The 22,084-nt window shown below is 36.8% G+C and overlaps 1 protein-coding gene across 2 annotated transcripts in view; it reads left to right on the top strand.

Annotated features, from left to right (window-relative positions):
* The first annotated feature begins 210 nt into the window (after positions 1–210).
* LOC150104640 (UBX domain-containing protein 1) overlaps positions 211–22,084 on the top strand; it is a 201,498-nt gene continuing 179,624 nt past the window's right edge. The window contains exons 1-2 of one of the 2 annotated variants that reach the window (XM_090395237.1): positions 211–467; positions 16,359–16,443. Coding sequence is in view for 1 of the 2 variants with exons in the window: in XM_090395236.1 (XP_090251362.1) it covers positions 415–467 (53 nt within the window). In the remaining variant the exon portion in view is untranslated. The remainder of the gene's footprint in view (positions 468–16,358; positions 16,444–22,084) is intronic. The other variant, XM_090395236.1, reaches the window with a different exon arrangement.

The raw sequence follows: 22,084 nt of genomic DNA, 5'->3' as shown, positions 1-22,084 counted from the left end.
TGTGTTTATAGTTCGAAATACACATAATTGGATTTTATGGACAGACTTCCAAATATACATATACATTTTCAGTTTATTTATTTTTGAAGTGCTGTATGTAATACAGATAATTGGATTTTTTGGACTGACTTTGAAATAGAGAGCGCAATTCAAAATAAATATGAATATTTTGTTGCGACGTCTACCGGCTTTTATAATTATATGTTGCCATTCATTTAAAATATAAAACGCTGAAGTACTTTGTAGTTATTTTTGCACCTTTTTATGTATATTTTTAAAAAAAAAAATCAAAGGGAAATGGGCTGTATGGCCTGTTCTATGATATTTTCATGAGTTTCGATATTAGCAGGAAGTACGGAGTGTTGTGCTTCGATTTTTGAAAAGTAGTAGTGGTGTTTCAGGATTACCAAGAGGATGTCAACGGAGCTAGGCACGCTTTTAGAGATGGGGTTTTCCAAACAGAGAGCGTGAGTGTTAGCATATATTTCTAAAAATATTTGTATATTTGCATCATATTAAAGTACATGAGCTGGTAAATGCTGCATTATGGTAATTTAGTTTCACTTATGAAAATATGTTTGTTGATATTCTGACCGCCTGGTTTCTTGATTTTTATTAAGTGTAACGTAGGTCGATCTTTTGCTTTTAAGCTTATACCTTTCATTTTTAACTTTTTTTTTTAATATTGGAATAAAGAAACCTAAAGAGTTTGCATTCCTACTATTCAATATCTGCGTGCTAGTTTGTTTATTATGTACTTTTCATTTCAATGAATGAAAGACAAGTTTTGTTAACCTATGACATCAAACTGACTGTTCGTGACTCGATGAAAATTCACCCTAGAATGATATTAATATAAGTCTGGGAATAGTATCCCTTCAAGTACCTACCGGAATACCAAATAATCCTAAACACCTTTCAAACAGTCCGTCGCTGGCCCGGTTGGCCGAGTGGTTAGAGTATCTGCTCTCCAGCCAAGAGGCTGCAGGTTCGAATCCCGCCAAGGGCATGAATGTTTGTGATTGGCCTACTAACCAATTGCCATATGTACGGCTGTAACCTGTGTCCTGGTGCAGTATGGCATTTGATGTCCTTGTGCCATAAAAATCAAATTAAAAAAACTCTCCATTAAAATATACTGATGCAGGCTTTTCTGTCAGTAACTCCAACACAGCCTTGTCCATCTTTATTTTATTCAGAGTCTTCAGCCCTACAACAGTTTAATTTGAGATATCTTCCATTTGATTTCCACACCTCTTTTCGATTATTGTTTCTCCACTTCTTATCCAAATACCTGCTCTGACTGATCCTGTTTCACATTCTGCAGTCATTCAAAACCAGATCTGACAGAATTGAGCAATTCATCCTTATTTCCATAGTGCCCTGTATCTGTATATTGCATGTGTTCTTCTGGCTAGTTTGAATGTTTTGCGAGATGAAAAACCCAAGTTTCTGGGAGAAAAAAATCCTGACACCTCTGTATGAGACTAGCTAACTCATCTTCTTATGAAGAGCTCTGATAAAGCACCTTCTTGTCCTAGATAGGATTTGAACTCAGGTCTTTTCAACCAGAGAGTATTGTTGAAACTAACTGAGCTACATAGTCTCAATTCTGATTGATTACTGAAATAATTCTTGCTAGGATAAAACCTCTTCTCTGCTGTTCTACATAAAACATCTAATTCTATCTAAGCCTTGATTCTGCAGCAAGAATTATTTCAGTATGCCAAGGCAGTTCATAGTAAAATTTAGTATATCTCAAACAGCTTAAATTAAACATTCTAGCCTCACAATTGAACTATACTATACCCTGTGTAGTATGTGTTTAAAAAGTAAACATAAAGTATAATGAAAAATCCAGATTAGGCATTCAGAAGGGCTAAATGTACAAACTTGCTTCTTACTCAAATAACAGTTGCGTTTTCCAGTCTCTTGCTAAAACTCTTGGATGCAATTTTGCTCTCCCATTTCTCTTCCCCTCCCCTCCTTTCTGTTTGACATCCAAATGTTAATAGCAGCCTTATCTTTGGATGATGTTAATTGCAACATCACCTAAAGGTAGGGCTAATCTTGTGACACAGTCCTCTAACTCTTGAAATTCACCTCCCTCTATGCCTCAGTGGGGAGTAATACATGACATTTCTGATGTTTTGCCAAAAAAGTTGCAGAAATATCTTCATTAGTGTGAATTCCAATTCATAGTCTGTGCGGTTAGCCTAGTGGCTATGCGCTTCGCAACCATATGCCCCGGGAAGAAGTGTCCTAGGTTCGATTCCCGTCTACGACGTGAGGAGCTTAAGGATCTTTCTCAGCCATAGCCAAGTTAGCAGGGTACCCCCCCCCCCCTGTGGCAGGCTCTGCGACAGGCCGGTTGGGGGTTGTACTAACAAAAAGTCACATCAAAACGTAACATGCGGCTGCATTGGAAGTGGGATAAATGCATAGAGGAAGAAGTGTGAATTCCAATTCATCTTACCATTTGTTCATATGGTGTCCCTTTCCTCTCAAAATATGGGTTCTAGAATTAACACCTATTGTATATATTGTGTATTGAAGTTGTACTGCTTATCTGTCATATGGAAGCAAACCTACATCTGGCTTATTTATCTGTGCAAAGAGAAGTAAGCTATTCGACAATCATCTTATTATCTTTATGTAACTCAAAAATAACTGTCAGGATTATCAGTAGCTAATGGCATTATTGGTTTCTAGCATCCCCTGAATTACTTATTAATCGGCATTAGCCAGAGTTACATCAGAAATGTCTTAGACAGCCTGGACATTAAAAAAAAAGGGGGGGGGCTTCCATTCTGATGGAATCCCATCAGTTGTGCTCAAACAGATGTGTTCCTAAACTAATGCCCACATATTATCCAATATCAAAGAGAGATTAGTATCTGTCTTCAAACTCTCAAAGGCCTGAATAATAATAATAATAATAATAATATCAACATTCAACTTCTTCAGTGGCTGAGATCCTCTTACATACATCACATTCCTCTGGATATGCACCATGAAAAGGTTTGAGGAAACCTGTGGAGTTATGATTAACAGTTGCAAGCTGTACAGTCTGGTATCCAGGCCGTTTCAGTAAATTTGCCTTATGCTTTGTCTTTCTTCCTTTATAATTGGATAACCACCATTCTCTGGCATTTTTATGTAATTACAGAGAACATTTATCAGGGCTCTAATTTCATTTATCCTCTTCCTCATATGCATAAACAACCTTTTTTCACTGACCTCCAGTGCTATTTGTATTTATATTAGTATCTGCCATCAAACTCTCAAACCGATTGCACTTGTCCTAGTGCTGTCTAAAATAATAGGGATAGTTATCAACATTCCACTTCATTGGCTGAGATCCCCTTACATACATCATGTCCCCCTGAATATGCACCATGAAAAGGTGTGAAGAAACCTATCATCTACTATTCACCTATCAGCAATGCCAGATTAAAAGTTTCTATCATGTTTCCACTTATCCGCCTTTTAACTAAACTTTGTAACCCACAAATCTTCAACATATCCTAGTAGTTAGTATTCTACAGACCTGTCATCATCTTGATCACTCGAGTCTGAATCTTTTCAACTGCCTCCTGGCCCCCAAGAAACCCAGGTGACCAAATCTGAGCGCAGTAGTGAAGATATGGCCAAATCATAGCCTTATTAAAGAGGGATAATAACTTCCTTATCTTTACTTGTAAGATAAGGAAGTTATTATCCCTCAGTGAAGTATTTGTATCAACATACAAGTACTTCAGTGAGCTAGTTTACTAACTTTTGCAATAATGCTCTCTGATCTTTAACTCATTGTCCACCATTATCCCCAAGTCCCCATAGCCTTATTAATTTCTTGCAAACCAATACCATCAGAATGATAAACCATATGCAACCTTTTCACCCCAAAGCACATAACCTTACATTTTGCAATATTAAATTGACAAAGCACATTATCCTTTGCTCACAATGACAACTTATTTAAATCATCCTGCAGGATATCTACATCACTTTTATTAGCTATTGCTCTCCCCAGCTTTGCATCATCAGCAAATAACTGAATATCCCCCTCTTAAATCTTTCCCTATGCCATTGATATACAAATTAAAGAATAGTGACCTTAGTATTGAACCCTTAGGTACTCTACTAGTTACCATCATTATTCTAGGCCCCACCTCATCATATACTTCTCTGGTGTCTGTCCATCAGCCATCTCCTTATCTGTGCCTACTAGCCTCATATCTATTCATCTTTTCCACTTTTTGTAATAGTTTTCCATGTGATATTTTGTCAAATGCCTTGGCAAAGTCGAACAGTATCATAGTGGAGCCATTACCTTTATCCTATTCTGTTGTCACATTTATTATAAAATGTGAATAAGTTACTAAGACAGGACCTACTCTTTACAAAGCTGTGCTGCCCACTATAGAGTATCACATCCCTATCCACCAACTGTTGTATTTTACCTTTCACCAGCTTTTCCAATACTTTAATAATCACTCCTGGTATATTAATCTGTCTGTAGTTTCCTACCTCTGTCTTGGAGCCACCTTTATGCAAATCTTATCCTCTTTCCACTTCCTTGGAATCCTACCACAAATGAGACTTAGATTGAACAACTTTGCAGAAGAAATGTCAATTCTCTTGCTCAGTTCATTTAGTACATGGACTGATATGCCATCCAGTTGCACTGCTGTGTTCGCATTCATATTTTCACATTCCTGCTACAAGCATTCTGGGTTTACTTTGGCCTATTTGACTAATTCTCTCTCTCTCTCTCTCATAATCTGATTAGTTTTCCTTACCATACTAATCACCCTTCTTGCTTACACTTTGTACTGCTCATGAATATGCTGATTACTATTTTCTTTATATTTCCTCCACAGTGTTTTTTCAGCTCTTGCTTTATATCCCTACTCATCCTTAATTAGAACTTGCTTTATCCTCCTGACCTTTGGCATGCAGTCTGATACTGCTACCCTCAAGCAATCTCTTTCTACTTGCTATTCACTACTGACATTCTTTCCTTGTAGCATATCAAGCCATGTCGCTGTTCCAAGATGACTCCTGAGTCTTTCATAATCACCAACCTTACAGTTGAACATAAACCCCCTCTTGATAGAGAACTCCACATGTTTGGCAACTTCCCAGAACAAGACAGCATGATCACCTTACCCAGTTGTTGCAGGCAGATATGTACCTTGGTTATAGATACAATTTCTGATGCTATTATCAGATCCAACACCCTCAAACCCCTTGTCCACTACATAACATGTTTCATGTAATTATCCCCTAGCAATTGTATAAATCCCACTTCCAACTTGCTATGCCCCCTTTCCTCCATCTAGTCGATGTTGGGTGTTGCTATAGACCAGGAGGTCTACAACAAGATGTAGATGCCATAGTTAGTCTCCCATAATAACTGTTCGACCTATGTTCATTGTGCTGATTTGCTGATACATGGCATCTGCATCTTCTTGTGAACTTCCTGGTCCATAGCAGCACCCAACAACTTATTTGTCCTATTTGCTTATTTGTCTATTCCACATCAGACAGCCTGAAATGAATCATCTCTCTCATACCTAATATCCTCTTTGACTTCTAATTTTGTTGGTTGTAATTCTGCAGCTATCATCAGCAATACCCTACCTCCCATCTCATTCCTTCTATCCTTGCTGAAAATACAATACCCTTTACATTCTATCCCTGTAACTATATCATTTTCAGTCAACTGGGTCTCAGTTATGCCTATAATTTTTGGCTAAGTTGAGCTTACCAATGCCAAATGTCTAAAATGAATGCCAAAAACTCCTTGCCCTTATTCCTGATACTTCTTGCATTCGTGTACGTATGTTTCAACTTCTCTTTGTACCCATAGTTACCCTTGTGTGATGTCATTACCAACTCATTTAAATTGGAAACTGCGAAATCCCATTCAGCATTACTTAATCATTATTGTATCCATGCTCATTTTTCACAGGGGTGGCCAGACAAATGCTTGATTTCATCCTCCTTAATATCTCTAGTTTCCCTAGTTTTGTATTACCATATTCTCACTAAACAATACTTTCTCCAAACATCTAACTCTAAATGTCCATCAGGCATATACAAGACCTTTCGTCCATCAAGCTCACCCCTTACATTAATAAACTGCACATCATTCCTCCTACACTATCGTCTCATGGCAATCATGGCCCTTCTCATTTCTATCCTATCATACCGAGGTAGAAGACTCAGTCTTTACTTTCTTGTTCTTCATTTTTGCTTCCACTGACAACTCTTTCATATCTTCTTTCATTACATATTTCTCACCTTTCAAATCATTTATGCCAGCTAATACAATCAACTCATTCACTCCATTCTTCTGCATCCTTTATCTTTACACCTGGAAAACATGCTTTTGTCACTTTGTTATTAATTACACCTCTCATTATTGAATCCCCATATAATAATGCTTTTCCTGTTTACCGTTTCTTTCATGCTCAATCCTTCTGACTCACCAATCGTTTCTCCAGTTGCTCGAGCTCACGTTTCGTCCTGTGAAGGAGTGCAAGTAAGCATGCAGTTTCTTTCCATGCTAGCATCTCATCATCCACATTATTTTCAGCCACTTCATTCACACTCTCAACCATGTTTTGTGCACCTTCACTCATTACTTCCACTACTGCATTCTGCACAACACCTTGTGCAGAATGCAGTAGTGCCTGCCTTATATCCTTATTTTTAAGTCACTTCACTCTTTTGTGACTCATATTTCTTATATTCATTTTTCTCGCCCTCATACCACAAACCATTCACTCTCGGAAATAAATACATCAGACATACAATACGTTGAACTAAATCACCCACATTGATATTGGCCAACATTGATGTCTTCACTACCATTTTTCTCATGTATATCAGTGCCATAGCGAAAAACGATTTTGAAAAGAATATAACTTAAGAATAGGCCGCACAGTTAAAATTAAACAAATATCACCTAATATATATAATAATTTAACTAATATCTATTAAAAAATAATAACTTAGCTAAGCAACAAGTTTACTGCCTCACTACTCAAGAAGACCTGAAAGAAAGATTTTTTTTTTCTCACCAAAAAAAAAAAAAAAAATCCTTTGATAATGCTCAGCTTAAAAGTCAAAACCAGCTCTCTCTTTTCGAACTGACACTTCCCAGTTTGCATTTGCCTAGCTACAACTCTGTGTAAATCCCAAATCTACCCATCCTTGGATTGCTGCTCTCACACTTGGTGTGGACCACCAAAAATTGCTTCAAAAGTTTTGATGCTTTTCATTAGATATTTTGAACATCTCTCTCTTGCAGCCCTTAGCCACTATCTCACAGAGTTCGCACATTGTTTCTTTTCTGCAGATATTTCAGTGGGCAATATTTATATGAACGTGCATTCATCATTTCTCCTATTTCTATGCAACCTAGATGAGCATAGGAGGCCCAAAATTCATCATTATCACAGCACTGCTATATGCCTCAAGGGGTATACAGGATAATTTGATAATACTGCCTGATTGCTAATTTCCTCTCAACAGTATTCCTCTGAAATATAATAAATTTAGTTTAACCCTTTATCCAAGTGCGAGCAAACGAAGTTTGCACCTGATAATATCTTCAGGACTGAGGCATCTGTTGGCAACTCGTAGCAAAGATAGACCAAGCTCTCATCACTCCTTGTCTCAGCATCTCCACCATTCAAAGCACATCTCCTTGCTGACATGTATAATGCTATGCATTAAGGGAAGGGGCACTACCCAGACTGGTTTCGACCTTTATTGAGGTCTCATCAGTGGGAGACAGACCCAGAAGTGGTGACACTAAGGCAGAAGCAATGGAGAGGTCATGTTTACCTATATGAGTTGCCAACCGGTGTACCACCTTATTATTAAATTACTCTGGATTTAGAGAAAGATGTTGGAAGTTTATTTTGCATTTAGTTAGACTATAATAAATTTAGTTTAATCCTTTATCCAAGTGTGAGCAAACGAAGTTTGCACCTGAAAAAAAAGTATTCCTCTGAATTAGTCTGTTATTTGTCAGAATTTCATTATTGTCATATCTTTTGTCTTCTGAGGCACTTCTAACTCATCAATCAATTATCTAACTGACAGCAAAACAGATATTTGCTGTCAGTTAGATAATTATTACCTAAGGTTACATCTTCCCAAATCTTTCTGAATCACAACAATAGTCAAGTTCCTTCTTAATGTCTTCATTTTTAAAATGATTGTTCTACTCATGCTATTTGACTGCTTTCCTAATTTTTCTGTTGTGTTTAATGTTGAATTGTTTTATTTCTAACCAAACTCAGATCTATATGTTTAAAATTTGTTTGAACATTGTTTTATATGCAACTTGACTACATTTTTGTTGCATTTATCTCCATATTTAATTTGCCATCTTCACCAAATATTGCACCCAAATAATCCAGATATTTTAATTTAATGAAATCCCACCAGCTTGCTTATTGGAGGCCTGAAGTGGTGCTTGCTGTCATGTTTGGTTTTTATTCTCCCGTCTTCTCACTGACCTGACAGTCACACTTTAGGGTGCCCCAATCCTTTCCCACTCAAGGGTACAGCAGTAAAACAGTTCTGCAGGACTCGACCAATTCCTAACGAATCCAGAGGTTTCCCAATCATCTAGCACCAAATTCTTTTGATGCTAGCCATTTACTTTGCCAGTTCCTGACTGGAGGGAGATCAAGTACAATGGCCTGCAGAGGAAATTGTCGAGGCCACTTAAGGACAGGAGATGGGGATTTTCTGTGTGGGTAATATGTTTGTGAGTCTGTCACCTCTCATTGCATGTTCCTATTTCTTATCTTACCTTTTCACATACGGTATATTAAAACTCATTATTGTCAGATCTTTTGTCTTCTGAGGCACTTCTAATAATCCAATAATTCTGTGGATCATAAAATTTCCCTTGCAGAAATAAATGAATAAATAAATAAATAACATATCCAATCAAAAAAAAGATTCATTATTTTATCAAAAAAAAAAAAAAAATCTGTATCTGCTTCACCAGCATTCGTGGTCTAAACAGCCACATACATGATGTGCAACACCACCCCCAGCAGTCATCCAAACCAGAATTACTATTCACAATAGAAACCCCTGCTGGCCACCTCAACAACCACTGGCCACCTTGCTGCCACAAGGATAGCAATTGTGCATTAATCAGATCTAATATCCCATCTCAGATTGCACAACCTTGGTCCTCCCAGTTTGATCTGCTTTAGTTAAAAATTTCTTACCAAACCAACCTTGTCACTTTCATCTGCTCTGTCACTCCCAAAACTCCAATAACCACTCTGACCTCTTCAACTCTCTCTCAAGCCAAATTTTCTGCACTCAAAGTACCTTAATAGTATAATCATCCTTCTTTGGAACCTCAACATCCACAACTCAAATTGGCTTCCCTTCTCCCATTTCACTAACCAAACCAGCAGGGATGTTAAGATATTTGCCATTGGCAACTACCTACTACAGATCATCAATTTCCGAATACCTGACAATCCCCTCCAATCTGACAATACTCTTTCTCCCCTCATGTTGGAGGTTTAATGGAATATATACAGCACTCGGAAAGGATCAAAACTGAGTTTAAAGCCAATAGAAGGATATTTTTTTAAGTAAGTTTTTTAATTTTTTAACTTGCATTTTTGTGGGATCATGTTCTAGTGGGATGTAGGTAGTGATCTCAGAGGATAATCTCCATTCAGTCGAAAAATGGGGATTATCCTCTGAGATCACGCTACCTACACTGGAACATGATCCCACAAAAACAGAAGTTAAAAAAATTAAAAAAACTTTCTTAAAAAAGTATCCTTCTTTCCATTGGCTTTAAAATCAGTTTTGATACCTCCAACATGAGGGGGAGAAAGAGTATTGTCAGATTGGAGGGGATTGTCAGGTATTCGGAAATTGATGATCTGTAGTAGGTAGTTGCCAATGGCAAATATCTTAACATCCCTGCCTGTTTGGTTAGTGAAATTGGAAAAGGGAAGCCAATTTAAGTTGTGGATGTTGAGTTCCAAAGAAGGATGACTCCTGGCTCCAGACATTACAAAAAAAACAAACCCTCAAACCTTTTGGTTCGCCCCTCCCCAATATACAGTTTATCAAAAATCCACCTAATTCCCCCATAAGACCTATAGAACACTCTGCCCCCCCCTCCACTGGACTTCTTCTCTCTTCCATCATCTATGTGGATGATGATGATGAGGCCGAATGAACTCTTTCCACTTCTGCCTGGCCCTGTAGAGTCCAAACAATTCTGTCCAGTTTGGTGTCGCTTGTTGTGATTTGGTTTCCAGGTCCTCATTTATTTTGTCTATCCATCTCATAGACAAAATGAGGCTGATGCTGCCCTTTGGATCTTTTACCTTCCATTGTTGTATTCATGGCTTTAGTTGGTAATCTTTCTGTTCCCATTCTGGTCACATGGCCAAACCATCACAGTCTTCTTTCTTGAATTTTGTCTATTATTGTTATTTCTTGTTTTAGTCGATTCTTTGTCTTTGTTTCTTAGTCTATCCAGCAGAGATACTCAAGTAATCTTCTTAGCCAACCCATTTCAGTAGTTAATAATTTTGTCTCTTCAGCCTTTTTGAGATTCTAGCATTCACTTCTATAGAGGAGTATTGGGAGGACCATTGTCTCATAGATTCTTACTTTTGTTACTTGCTTGCTTCTCTTGACTTCCATATTTTATTAAGTCATCCAAAAGTTTGGGATGCTTGGGACTATCAATTTCAATTTTCAGATTGTTGTTTCTTTTTCCTGTTTGCATAGTTTTTGTTTTGTCTTTATTTATGTTTAATCCAAATTTTATACATTCTTCCTTTATTTTATCAGAAATTCGTTGTGGATCTTTTTCCATGCTTACAAGTAATGCAGTGTCATCTGCAAATTTTAAATTTGTTATAGTTTTCCCATATATTTTGATTCCGGAGTGTTCTTTGTTTAAGGCCTTACTGGTTGCTTCTTCCAGTGTAAGCTTGAACAGGTCTGGTGACATTGCATCCCTGTCTTACTCCACTCTCTGTGTGGAATCAGTTAGTTAAGGTCTCCTCCTCTCGTACTGCACTTTCGGATTTCTCCTATAGATTCTTTATTATTCTTATGGTTTTGTTGGAAATTTCAAATTCTTTCATAGTTTTCCATAGTTCTCTTCTACAGATTGAATGAAATGCCTGACGAAAGTCTATGAAATTTATATAGTAACTTTAGTTGTACTCTAGTGTCTTTTCTATTAGCTCTCTTAAGGTGAATAGTTGATCAGTTGTGCTTCGTCCTGGTCGAAACCCTGCTTGCTCTTCTCCTAGTGCCAGTTCTATATATGGCTTAATTTGTTTTTGAAGTACTTTCATACTCCAAAATTCCTTACTTGGAATACTGAGGAGGCTAATGCCTCTGTAATTATTGCATTCTGTTTTATCTCATTTTTTGTATATAAGAGTTATAACTGATTTGGTCCAATGAGTAGGTACTGTATGCCCACAGATACGAGACCCTTCGACACTTCTGCGCATGTCAGAAGGAGAAACCATTCTGATAATAGGGTAATCAATCCGTCTTGTGTGATGAGTTGTTTATTATTACACGTCGGAAAATTAACTTTTCTTTTATCAACATTGTAATTTTTGAAGTGGTAACTATTTTGCTTGTATAACAGCTGGAAAATTTACGTATAAAGCACGTGATTTTGCATGTTGGTGACCAATTCGTACATCAACTTATTTCTTTTTCCCCTTCAACATGAATTGACTCTCCTTGGCAAGTTGCCAGACTAGGATCTCGCATCTGTGGTTGGACAGTATTGCTTCATTTTTGTAGATCCTTTCAAATAATGTTTTTAATGGTTCCAAATTCCTTTCCTGCTTTTAAGAATTCTGCATGTATTTGATCAATACCAGGTGCTTTCCTAATTTTAAGTTTATCTGTGTTTTGTGCTATTATTTCTTTGGTAAAGATATTGGTTTCTTCTTCCATTTCAGTGGTTGGAATAGTAATATCCTGAGAGCTGTTTTTATTATATAAGTTTCTAAAGTATTCTTCCCATCTGGCCATTCTTTTTGTTTTACTTTCAATTAATTGTCCCTTCTTTGTTTTTGATCATTATCATTTTTGTTGTCTGTGTCTTGCTAATTTGGTCTGTTTGTTTATATAATCCATGGCGGTTATTTTCTTTTGAAAGCTTCTCTGCCATTTTGCGTTTTTCTTCTAACCAGTTATTCTTGTCTCTTTTAACTAGTTTTCTAATTTCTCTGGTTAATCTATTATATTCATTTCTGTTATAGTTCTGTTTTAATTTCATGCTTTTCCTTTAATCGCTTAACCTTTTTACTTCATTCGAGATCCAATCCTCGTTGTCTTGTAGTTTTTTTACATTCAGTCTCCTTTTGACTCTAAAAGTGCTTTCAGATTTTAACTTTATTCTTAGGTTTGCTAATACTAGCTTATGGTCTGATCCACAGTCTGCAGCAAAGGATCTGCAATTTAGGATACTTGATTTCCATCTCTGGTTTACAATAACATAGTCTATCATATTCTTGGTTTGTCTGTCTGGTTATATCCATGTCCATTTTCTTTGGTATTGTGGTTGCTTAAAGAGAGTCTTGGTTATTGTTAGTCTATTATTTGAGCAGAAGTTTAGCAGTCTTTTGCCATGTTCATTGCATTCTCCATAACCAAATTGTTCTATTACTCTTGGCCAGGTATCCCAGTCTTTGCCTACTTTTGCGTTTAAATCCCCCATTACAATTAGGAGACACTGACTTGATGTCTGCTGTATTGCTTTTTACAAATCTGTATAGAACTCCTCAATGTCTTCTGATGATGTTGAAGTTGATGAGTATACTTGAATAATAGTCAGTGATCCAATTGATGTTTTAAATCTTGCTTTAATTATCCTAGGTGAGATAGGATTGTAAGACAATATAGAGTTTTTAGCCTTTGGTTTTAATATAAGTGCTACTCCCTCTTGGGGTTTGTTGTCCTCCCTGCCTGAAGTTAAAATTTTGTACTGTCCATGGTGAAATTCTCCTTTTCCAGTCCATCTAGTTTCACAGAGTCCAATCACTTCCCATCTGTAGTTGTCTAATTCATTCATGCAGTAGTATTTCCAATGATCCTTCCTGGTGAAGAGTTCTTGCATTCCATGTTCCTATGCTTGTTATGTTTCTTCTGTCTACTAGGTGATTTTTTTTTTTTCTCCAATAACATATTTTTTGCCTTCACTATCTTGGTTCCCTAATAGTGGGCACGACCCTTTTTTGACCGGGTGACGGTCGAGCCGGCATGTATCTCTAGGTTGGTTAGAGTTCATTCAGTTTCAATGGTTAAGTTTCTTCAAGTGTCAGCTACCACTCCTTGATCTGAATTCAGCTGCTCCTAACATGGAGTACAGACACTGTTTGCAGCCGATTCACTGAATACAGTCGCTGCTTGAGATCGCCATATCTGGCTACCCTCACTTAGTTTAGCCTCTGGGTCGACCCAGTTTACCGGGGTATGGCTGCTACCAGTCTACAGTAGCGTCTTGGAGCCATAAGTGAGAGTTGGGTGTCCAGTGAGAACCAATCCATCTGAACTGCAATTATGTGTGACCGTCCAAGTGGACAGGTACTATCTCTCCTTGACACCCCCCCATACACCTAAACTGTACCCATTTTAAAACCCTAATAGAAAATCTAACTTTAAATAATACTGACATATTGGTAAACTTTTGACATCACCGTACTGTTAACCAATATTCCCCAAAATGACACCTTAACACTCTTAAAAAACGTTTTTCCTTCTGATATCTTAGATCTTTTTCCCTTTGCCATCAATTCTGGTTATTTTTCTTGGAAGAACAAAATTTACAAACAGATAGAGGGAACTGCTATGGGTTCCGCCCCCCCCCCCCCGCCAGTTTTTATATGGAAAATTTTAAAAATGAGCCATAGACCCCTCTCAAACTTTCTATCTGGCAAAGATATGTAGATGATGTGTTATCTATTTGGCCTCATGGCCGAGACACATTAGACTCCTTTTTCAGTCACCTCAACAGCCTACATCCATGAATCCAGTTTAAGATGGAAAAGGAAAATAACAATTAGTTTACCCTTCCTAGACATACTGTGATACCTTGATATTACACACCTTCCTAATGGTAACCTTTCCTTCACTGTATATAGAAAGCCTACTCACACAGACAGATTCATTCATAAACTCTCCCACCACTACCACCCCTCTCAACAATATGGCATTATTAAAACAATAACCAAGAGAGCCCACAATCTTTATTCCAGTGGAACCGCCCTTTCAACCGAACTCAACCATATACACAACACCTTCCTTTCCAATGGCTACAGTGATTACAGAATTTAAAAAAATAATTACTTCCTTCCCCCTATTCCACGGCCATCTCCTTAGAAGGGGGTTCATTAATGCTGTCACCATACCCCACATCTGTGGCACACCAGAAAAATTAGCTAGGTTCTTAAAAAAGTACAACCTCCACACAGCGTTTAAGCCCCACCATAAACTTGCTACCCTTATCTGTTCTACCAAAGATCAGCTCCCTCCTGTCTCAGTGCCTGGAGTTTATAAAGTACCCTGTTCCTGCAGGCTGGCTTACTTTGGACAGACAGGTAGATCAGCCACCATCTGCTTAGAAGAACACAAATCATACATCTGCAAACACCACTGTGGTCAATCTGGCCTGGCAGACCATGTTTTGGATACAACCCACAGGATCTGGAAAAAACTACCATGCTCGACCATAGTAAATTCAAAAAAGAAAGACTAATTTTAGAATCTGTGGCAGAACTCATAAATCAGCTGAATTTAAATAAATACGGTTGCATAAAACTTCCCAAAATTTGGGAAACATTAATTATCAGAGATCACACCTTACATCTTAGGCCACCTACAAACGCTCATAGAGGGCACACCATTAGATAGAACTTTAGTGTTACCCATGTGTTTTACTTAGTATTGTGTTGTATTTGAGTGTGTTGTTACATATAGTTTTTTGTAATCCCTGAAGATGTCTCAGTGACTGAGACAAAATATTGGAAGCATTAAAATCAGTTTTAATCCTTTTCGAGTGCTGTGTATATTCCATTAAGCCTCCAACATGATGTCCTCACAGGCACTTAAGGCCTCAACACATGGACTCTTTCTTCCCTTCGAGACATACCATTATGGTATGAGACATTATGGTATGTCTCCTCTTGATAACTCGGACCACAGCTTAATAAGTCTCATTTGTCATGGGATAGTCTTCACCCAGCAGTTCCCATTCTCATGTCCTTTGACTACAAGGATGGTAAATGGGATTATGTCTATCACTTAGACTATTTCCCATGGTCTAACTACTACTTCAATTCTCCCAGTCCAAATATCTGCTCAGCCCAAGTAACAAATCCTTACAGGACACAGAAGCAGTGGAAAAGATTCAAAGGCAAGCCACCAAAATGGTGAGTGGTCTGTGAAATGTTCCTATGAGGATAGATTGAGGGTGTGTGTGTGTGGAATGCAGAAGTTGGTTGATAGGTGAAAAAGAGGGGTTATGATAAAAACATTTAAGTTACTTAAAGGGTTTTATAGGATTGATGCCATGAAATGTTTCAGCACTTGGCTAGAGGAGCCAGAACAAAGAATCATCCCTGGAAGTTGAATAAAGATGTGGTTAGTAGGAGGAGTGTGAGGACTAGATTTTTTGCTTTAAGAGTTGTGAATGAGTGGAGTGGGTTGACTGGTACAGTTGAGTGCTTTGTCTGTTAATGGATTCAGATGATAAGAGAGGTATTGGGTCTCCCACAATGTGTCTTTGGACTCCATGGAGGTGCCGTACCATAATAATAGTATGTGTACATTGCGTGTAGAGTTAATGGGTTAATATTGAACTAAATGAATGTATTTATTTGAATATGAATTTTATTTATATATTGGAAATGTTAGTAATTTAATTTGAATGTATTCATGATATAAAAGATTTGTTTTGCTTGCAGTGTGTGAGATTTACTGTCAAGTAAAGTACAATAACAATAATACATTAATGGCGGCTCATTTTTTTCATTTTATGACTGAAACAAAAACTGAAAGTATTATGCTGCAGTGTGTGTGTGTGGAGTGAGAAGAACGTTGTATAAAAATGTTGTGAAATAAATCAGGTCAGAGGGATTGGAACTTGATGAATATTTTATTAAGTGTTTCATGTAGTTTTCATATAGAAAGACAAAGGTTCAAAAGTAATTAGTTATGATGTTATGGATTTTCAACAGGTGGGGAAGAAATGTACAACAGGTTGAGTTTTTAATGACTTCGTTTTTTCATAATCTTTAAAACAGAAATATAAAGTTCTGAACCTTAAAGGAGATAAAGGACAGAAGAAAATGAAGATGACTAGTTTACATTGTCTTTTAGAGAAAACCGGTAACTAAAATTTGATGTGTTTGTAATTCTTTAAAAGGGCATGCTTTAACATTCAAATTAAAGATTTCAGATCCAGAAGTGATATTTTTATTTACTGCGTGCTTACTGTCCGCTTCTGTTGGGGACGGGTTGAGTCTTCCATGTTTCCACAACAACCTCCAGAAGTCTCAGTTTCTTGTGTGGATGGTGAGCTGTCTATATATTTGTAATCCAGAGTTGACCTTTATTGTTGTTATCCATTTAGTTCTTGGTCTTCCTTTTTTCTTTTTTATTTTATTCTTGCATACAGAGCAAAGTTGGGTAGTCTTTTTGATAGCATTCTCTCGGCATGTCCGTACCACTGAAGTTGTCTTCTTTCGATCTTTTTGATTAATATTTCCGTATATTTTAGGTCTTGTCTTGCAGTTTTATTTGTTTTCTTTTCTGTCCATTTTGTTTTGTTTATTTTCTGAGACATTTCATCTCGAAAGCCTTCAGTTTTCGTATCTCTGTCTTCTTGAGTGTCCAAGTTTCTGAAGCATATAGCACAGTATTATAATAATTTTATTTTTAGAGGTTTGGAGATGTTATTATTTTTCTAGATTTTACGCAGCTTATTAAATGATGACTATGCAGTCAATATTCTATGTTTGGAGATCATGGCATCTAGGTGTTCTGTTATTACTGTTCCTAAATAGTTGCATTGTTTTACCTGTTCAATTGTTGATCCATTCAAGAAGTTTAGCTTTTCTTTGTTTTTTCCAATTATCAAGATTTTTGTGTTGTCTGTATTTATGGTCATGCTGTATTCTTTAGCCGTATTGTTTAGTTTGGTTATTAGGTTCACCATTTTTTCTTTTGTGTCTGCTATCATTACAATATCATCTGCATATTTTTTGTTATTAAGGTTGACCCCTTTTTCTCCTTCCAAGGCTTGGTTAACCATATCCTCTAGGTAGATGTTAAAACGGTATGGGGAGATGGGACATCCTTGGGCTACTCCTTTACTAATGTTTATTTTATCTGTTGTATACTATTGAATTTAATTATTGCTTCTGTGAGACTATAATATTTTTCTAAGAGGTTTAGGGTATCTTCATCAATTTGTTTCTGTTTTAATATTCTTAATATTCTCGTCGCAACGGGAGGAATCTTTATCTGGACGATTTCAATCGAAGGTGAGTTAGCCGATCTCATACGAAGGTAGCAGGGTTTTTTCTCCTGGAAACTCAGGTTTTTTATCTCGCATACAGACAAATTGGCCCTTCACAACACACGCAATTTACAGACAAAAAATACTAGTTGTGGTAGTGGTGGAGGTGGGCAGTAGATGGCATTCATGAAGATGATTCGTAGCAGAGGTTCGGTGTAGTGGTTGAGACAGTTGTAGGTGTCCTCCTGCGATGAGTCTTCGGACTCCTTGGAGGTGTCACGAATAATAATAAGGTTACTCTGTTTATTGAGTCGAATGCCTGTTTAAAATATATAAAACAGTAATAGATATTTTTGTTATATTCCCAGTATAATTCTGCTAGTCTTTGTATTATGAAGATCTGATCCAATGTAGAGCGATTCTTTCTGAAACCTGCCTGTTCTTCACTAAGAATGATCTCATATGTATCTGTTCTAAGATTCTTGTAAATATTTTGTAAGCATGGATGAGTAATGTGATTGATCTGTAGTTTTTACAATTTTTCTTATCACCTTTCCTGTAAATTGGTATGATAATTCCTGTTCTCCAATCTTCTGGTATTTCTTCTGTTTTAATGATTTTGTTGAAAAGGGTGGTAAGGAATTTTAAAGTTTTTTTGCTTTCCTTATTTCCAGAGTTCTGATGGGATTTGGTCTATTCCTGGTGCTTTGTCAGATTTCATTTGCTGTAGAGTATTCTCCACTTCCGATGGAAGGATCATTAAGGTGTCATGTCTTGAGTTAGTGTGGGGCTTTGTTATTAGGTAGTTATTGCTTTCATTCTTAAAGATTTTTTGGTAGTGTTCCATCCATATTGCCTTTATCGCATTTGGATTTCCTGTTTCCTTGCCCTGATGGTTGATCATTGTTAGTGGTAGTGGTGAAAAGTTTTTTGTAATTTCATTAATTGTGTTATGTAATGTTTTTGAGTTATGGTGTTTATATGCCTCATTGAATTTTTCTTCTTTTTTGTTTAGCCAGTTTTCTTTAGCATGTCTGCAGAGTTTATCAATCTCATTTTTGAGTTGTTTGTATTTCTTCTTGTTTTCTTCTGAGGTATGTCTGTTTATTTTTGTTTTTATCACTAAATAACACACGTACTAACCACAGTGATAAGTTTTAATACATAAATATTTCATCCCAAGTATCTCTACAGTAATTCAAACAATACTAGATGAAATATATACGTATTAAAACTTATCACTGTGGTTAGTACGTGTGTTTTTTAGTGATGAATTCACCACAGGTTTCATTGTATAAAAACATTTTTGTTTTTAGTTTTCTTTTTTCTTCACATTTTTCTAATATTTCAGATGTTATCCATTTATTATTGGGTCTCTTATAAATTCCTAAAGTTTCCCTTGCCGAGTTAATTAATATTTCTTTTCCTGTTTTTCAAAGGATTTCGGTTTCATCCGTTTGAGTTCAGTTTATTTCCTCAATTTTCCTAATGTAGTCTAATCTTATTTGGTTATTTTTTTAACTTTTCCATGTAGAGTTTATCAATTCGATTTCTTTTATAGTTCACTTTGAATTTTATCTGCATTGTTGCAGAGAGGAGTTCATGGTCTGTATCCAGATCTAGGCTTTTGAGCGTTCTTACGTTTTTGATTGAGGTTTTGCATTTACTTCTAATTAGGATATAATCTATACAATTTCATATTTCTCTATCTGGTGAGGTCCAGGTGTATTTAGAACTAAATCTATGGTAAAACATGTGTTTGAGATGACAAGGTCGTTTTCTTTGCAGAAAGTGAGCATAGTTTCTCCCCTTTCATTTTTGGTTCCAATTCCAAATTTCCCCATTACATCTTTTAGCTCTTCTCTGAAAGTTCCAAACTTAGCGTTGAAATCTGATTACGAGTAAGATGTCTCTGGAGTTTGTATTATCTGTTTCTTTTTGAAGATCATTGTAGAATAGTTCGATGTCTTCTTCATTGTGACTTGTGTCGGTGCATAAATCTGGATAACTTTTATATGTAGTCCTTTATCTTTGGTTTTTAATCTAATTCCTATTATTCTGGATGAGATAGGCTTAATATCTGTTACACTTGCAGTAAGATTTTGTTTTATTAGGATTGCAACTCCTTTTCTATGTACATTGTCTCTTCTTTCTCAATAGAATAATTTGCCCTCTGGTATGTTTAAGCATCCTTCTCCTGTCCAATGAGTTTCTGAGATTCCTATGATATCCCACTTTATCCTTTTCAGATTCTCTTCTAGAATTTGGTGTTTTCCTGCTTTGTATAGAGATCTGATATTTACAGTAGCTATATATTTATCACAGTTTGCTGACCACATAGAAGATTTCTCACCAACACTATGTGAGGCTCGTGTTGGCATGTCGGCTACCCCATATGCGGTAGTGTGAGATGTATTCCCAGTAATCGTGTAATCCATGGAAGTTTTTGGCATTTTAGTGTGGCTGGCTTGCCTTTCCTCTGCCATACCCTTTGGTCCACGGCTCCTTATTCTTTATTCGGAGCAACCCTCATCTGCCACCCAAGGGACGTGCTTGGTAGGAGTCTGGTCTCCCCCAAGGTGATATTTTTAGAAAGCTAGAAATAAATATTCTTTCATAAATTCATTGGAATGAGTTGTTTTAAAATGAAAAAAAAAAGAAGTGTAAATTAGATGAAGAAAATAATATATTTGTTTTGCATTCAGAACAAAGCTAAAAATTCACTCTCCAATTGTCTCTGATAACTTCCCAGTGGTGAGTGGATTTCTGGAGCCCTGACCATAAGTTCCCCTTTCATGGATATTAGAAGTATGATATTACTTTGTAGAGCAAACTGGGATTTGTCTCTAAATGATATTGATCCTCATTGGTCTTGGAACCAGTTGATGTGGAGCCTTGCTCATTTCAAATGTTCTCTGCTGCAGCATGGTGATAGGGGCTTGGAGACTGCATTGATTGGTATTCAGTGAAAGCAGATACCTATGTTCCTTAAGCCAAAGTGAGGTTAGATCATAGCTGATTTGTGGATAGCACTTCTGTTTTGGCAAGCACACAATGAAGGATATTGGTCACTCACACCTAGCTTGTGACCTTCCTTCGCTTTATCTCTGAATGCTGTTTGTCTGTTGGAATTGGTTTTGCAGTCTGTGAACCTTGGAATGACTCGCATGAAACCATCTGGGTACCTTCACCTGACTTGGCTGCCCTCTGGCCTTACGATAGCTTACCACCTGAATTCATCGGTTAAATGATGCTTGTAGCCATATCCAATTTTGCTATCAGAATGTCTTTTTTTGCACTCCATACACAAAATGGAAAAGACTCCAAAATGGCTGCTTTGATGATATGATTTATTTGCTTTTATCACTGACAGCACCATTCATCTGTATATGATAACCAGACTTTCCACCACATTTTTAGATAATGTACCTGACTTTCAGATGTCCCCCCCCCCCCAAGTTATTGCAATTTTTCTATTGTGTCAGTCTTCTAGAACTACTTTAGTAAGTTTTTGTCATGTCTCCATTTTTTTGCCACCTAAACTGTGTCAACTAAACTTTGCAACAGATACATCTTCAGTCTATCCTCATAGAGATCATTCCATAGACTTGTCACCTTGTCTCTTGATCCTCTCAATGACATTCTGATGTGCAAGAAAACCAGGTAACCAAATCTGTACACAGTAGTCAAGATGTGGCCAATCATAGCCATACAAAGAGGAATAATACCCCCCCCCCCCCATCTACTTGTTGGTGTTTTTTTAAACATTCAACTAATCTTTGGAATTTTCTTTACTTTTGCAGTAAAGAAAATTCCAAATGCTTCCTGGACTTCCATTTCCTCCAATTCCAGTACCATCAACATCATACAAAGTATGTAATAATTTAATCCTGAAGCTCATAACCTCACATTTTGCAACATTAAATTAACATCCATTATCCTTTGCCGACAATATCAATTTATTTAAATCATCCTGCAAGATATCTACATCACCTTTATGAACTGTTGCAAAAAGCAACAGTTGATAAATCATTCCCTATATCATTAATATACAAATTAAAGAGTAGTTACCTTAGTAAACAGAGCCCGAGGCATTCCACTAGTCGCCCTCATTTGCCTTGATTCCTCTTCACCATACACTGTCTATCAGCCACCAGTCTCATGTCCATTCCCATTTGCTTTAGCTTATGTAATAGTTTTCAATGCATATTCTGTTAAGTGCAAAGTCCAGCTATATCATGATACGGCCATTTCCCTTATCTAATTCTGCTGTCACTATTATAAAATGTGAGTAAATGTCTAAGAAAGGATCTACCTTTTACAAAGCTGTTCTCCTCCCCACTCCCCATAGAGTTATATTTCTATTCACCCATGGATTTTACCTTTAATCACCATTCCTGAGATATTAATTGGTCTTTAATTTGTTACTTCTGCATTCAAGCCACATTTATGTAATGGAATTGTCTTTCCTGCTTTCTGTTACTATTAAACCTCGCTAAAGTTGAGGCA

This window comes from Typopeltis vanoorti, chromosome 7, assembly GCF_054136105.1.
Source record: "Typopeltis vanoorti isolate ZY-2024b chromosome 7, IOZ_Tvanoo_1.0, whole genome shotgun sequence".
Taxonomy (NCBI): Eukaryota; Metazoa; Arthropoda; class Arachnida; order Uropygi; family Thelyphonidae; genus Typopeltis; species Typopeltis vanoorti.
This window is presented reverse-complemented; position numbering and strand designations above follow the sequence as displayed.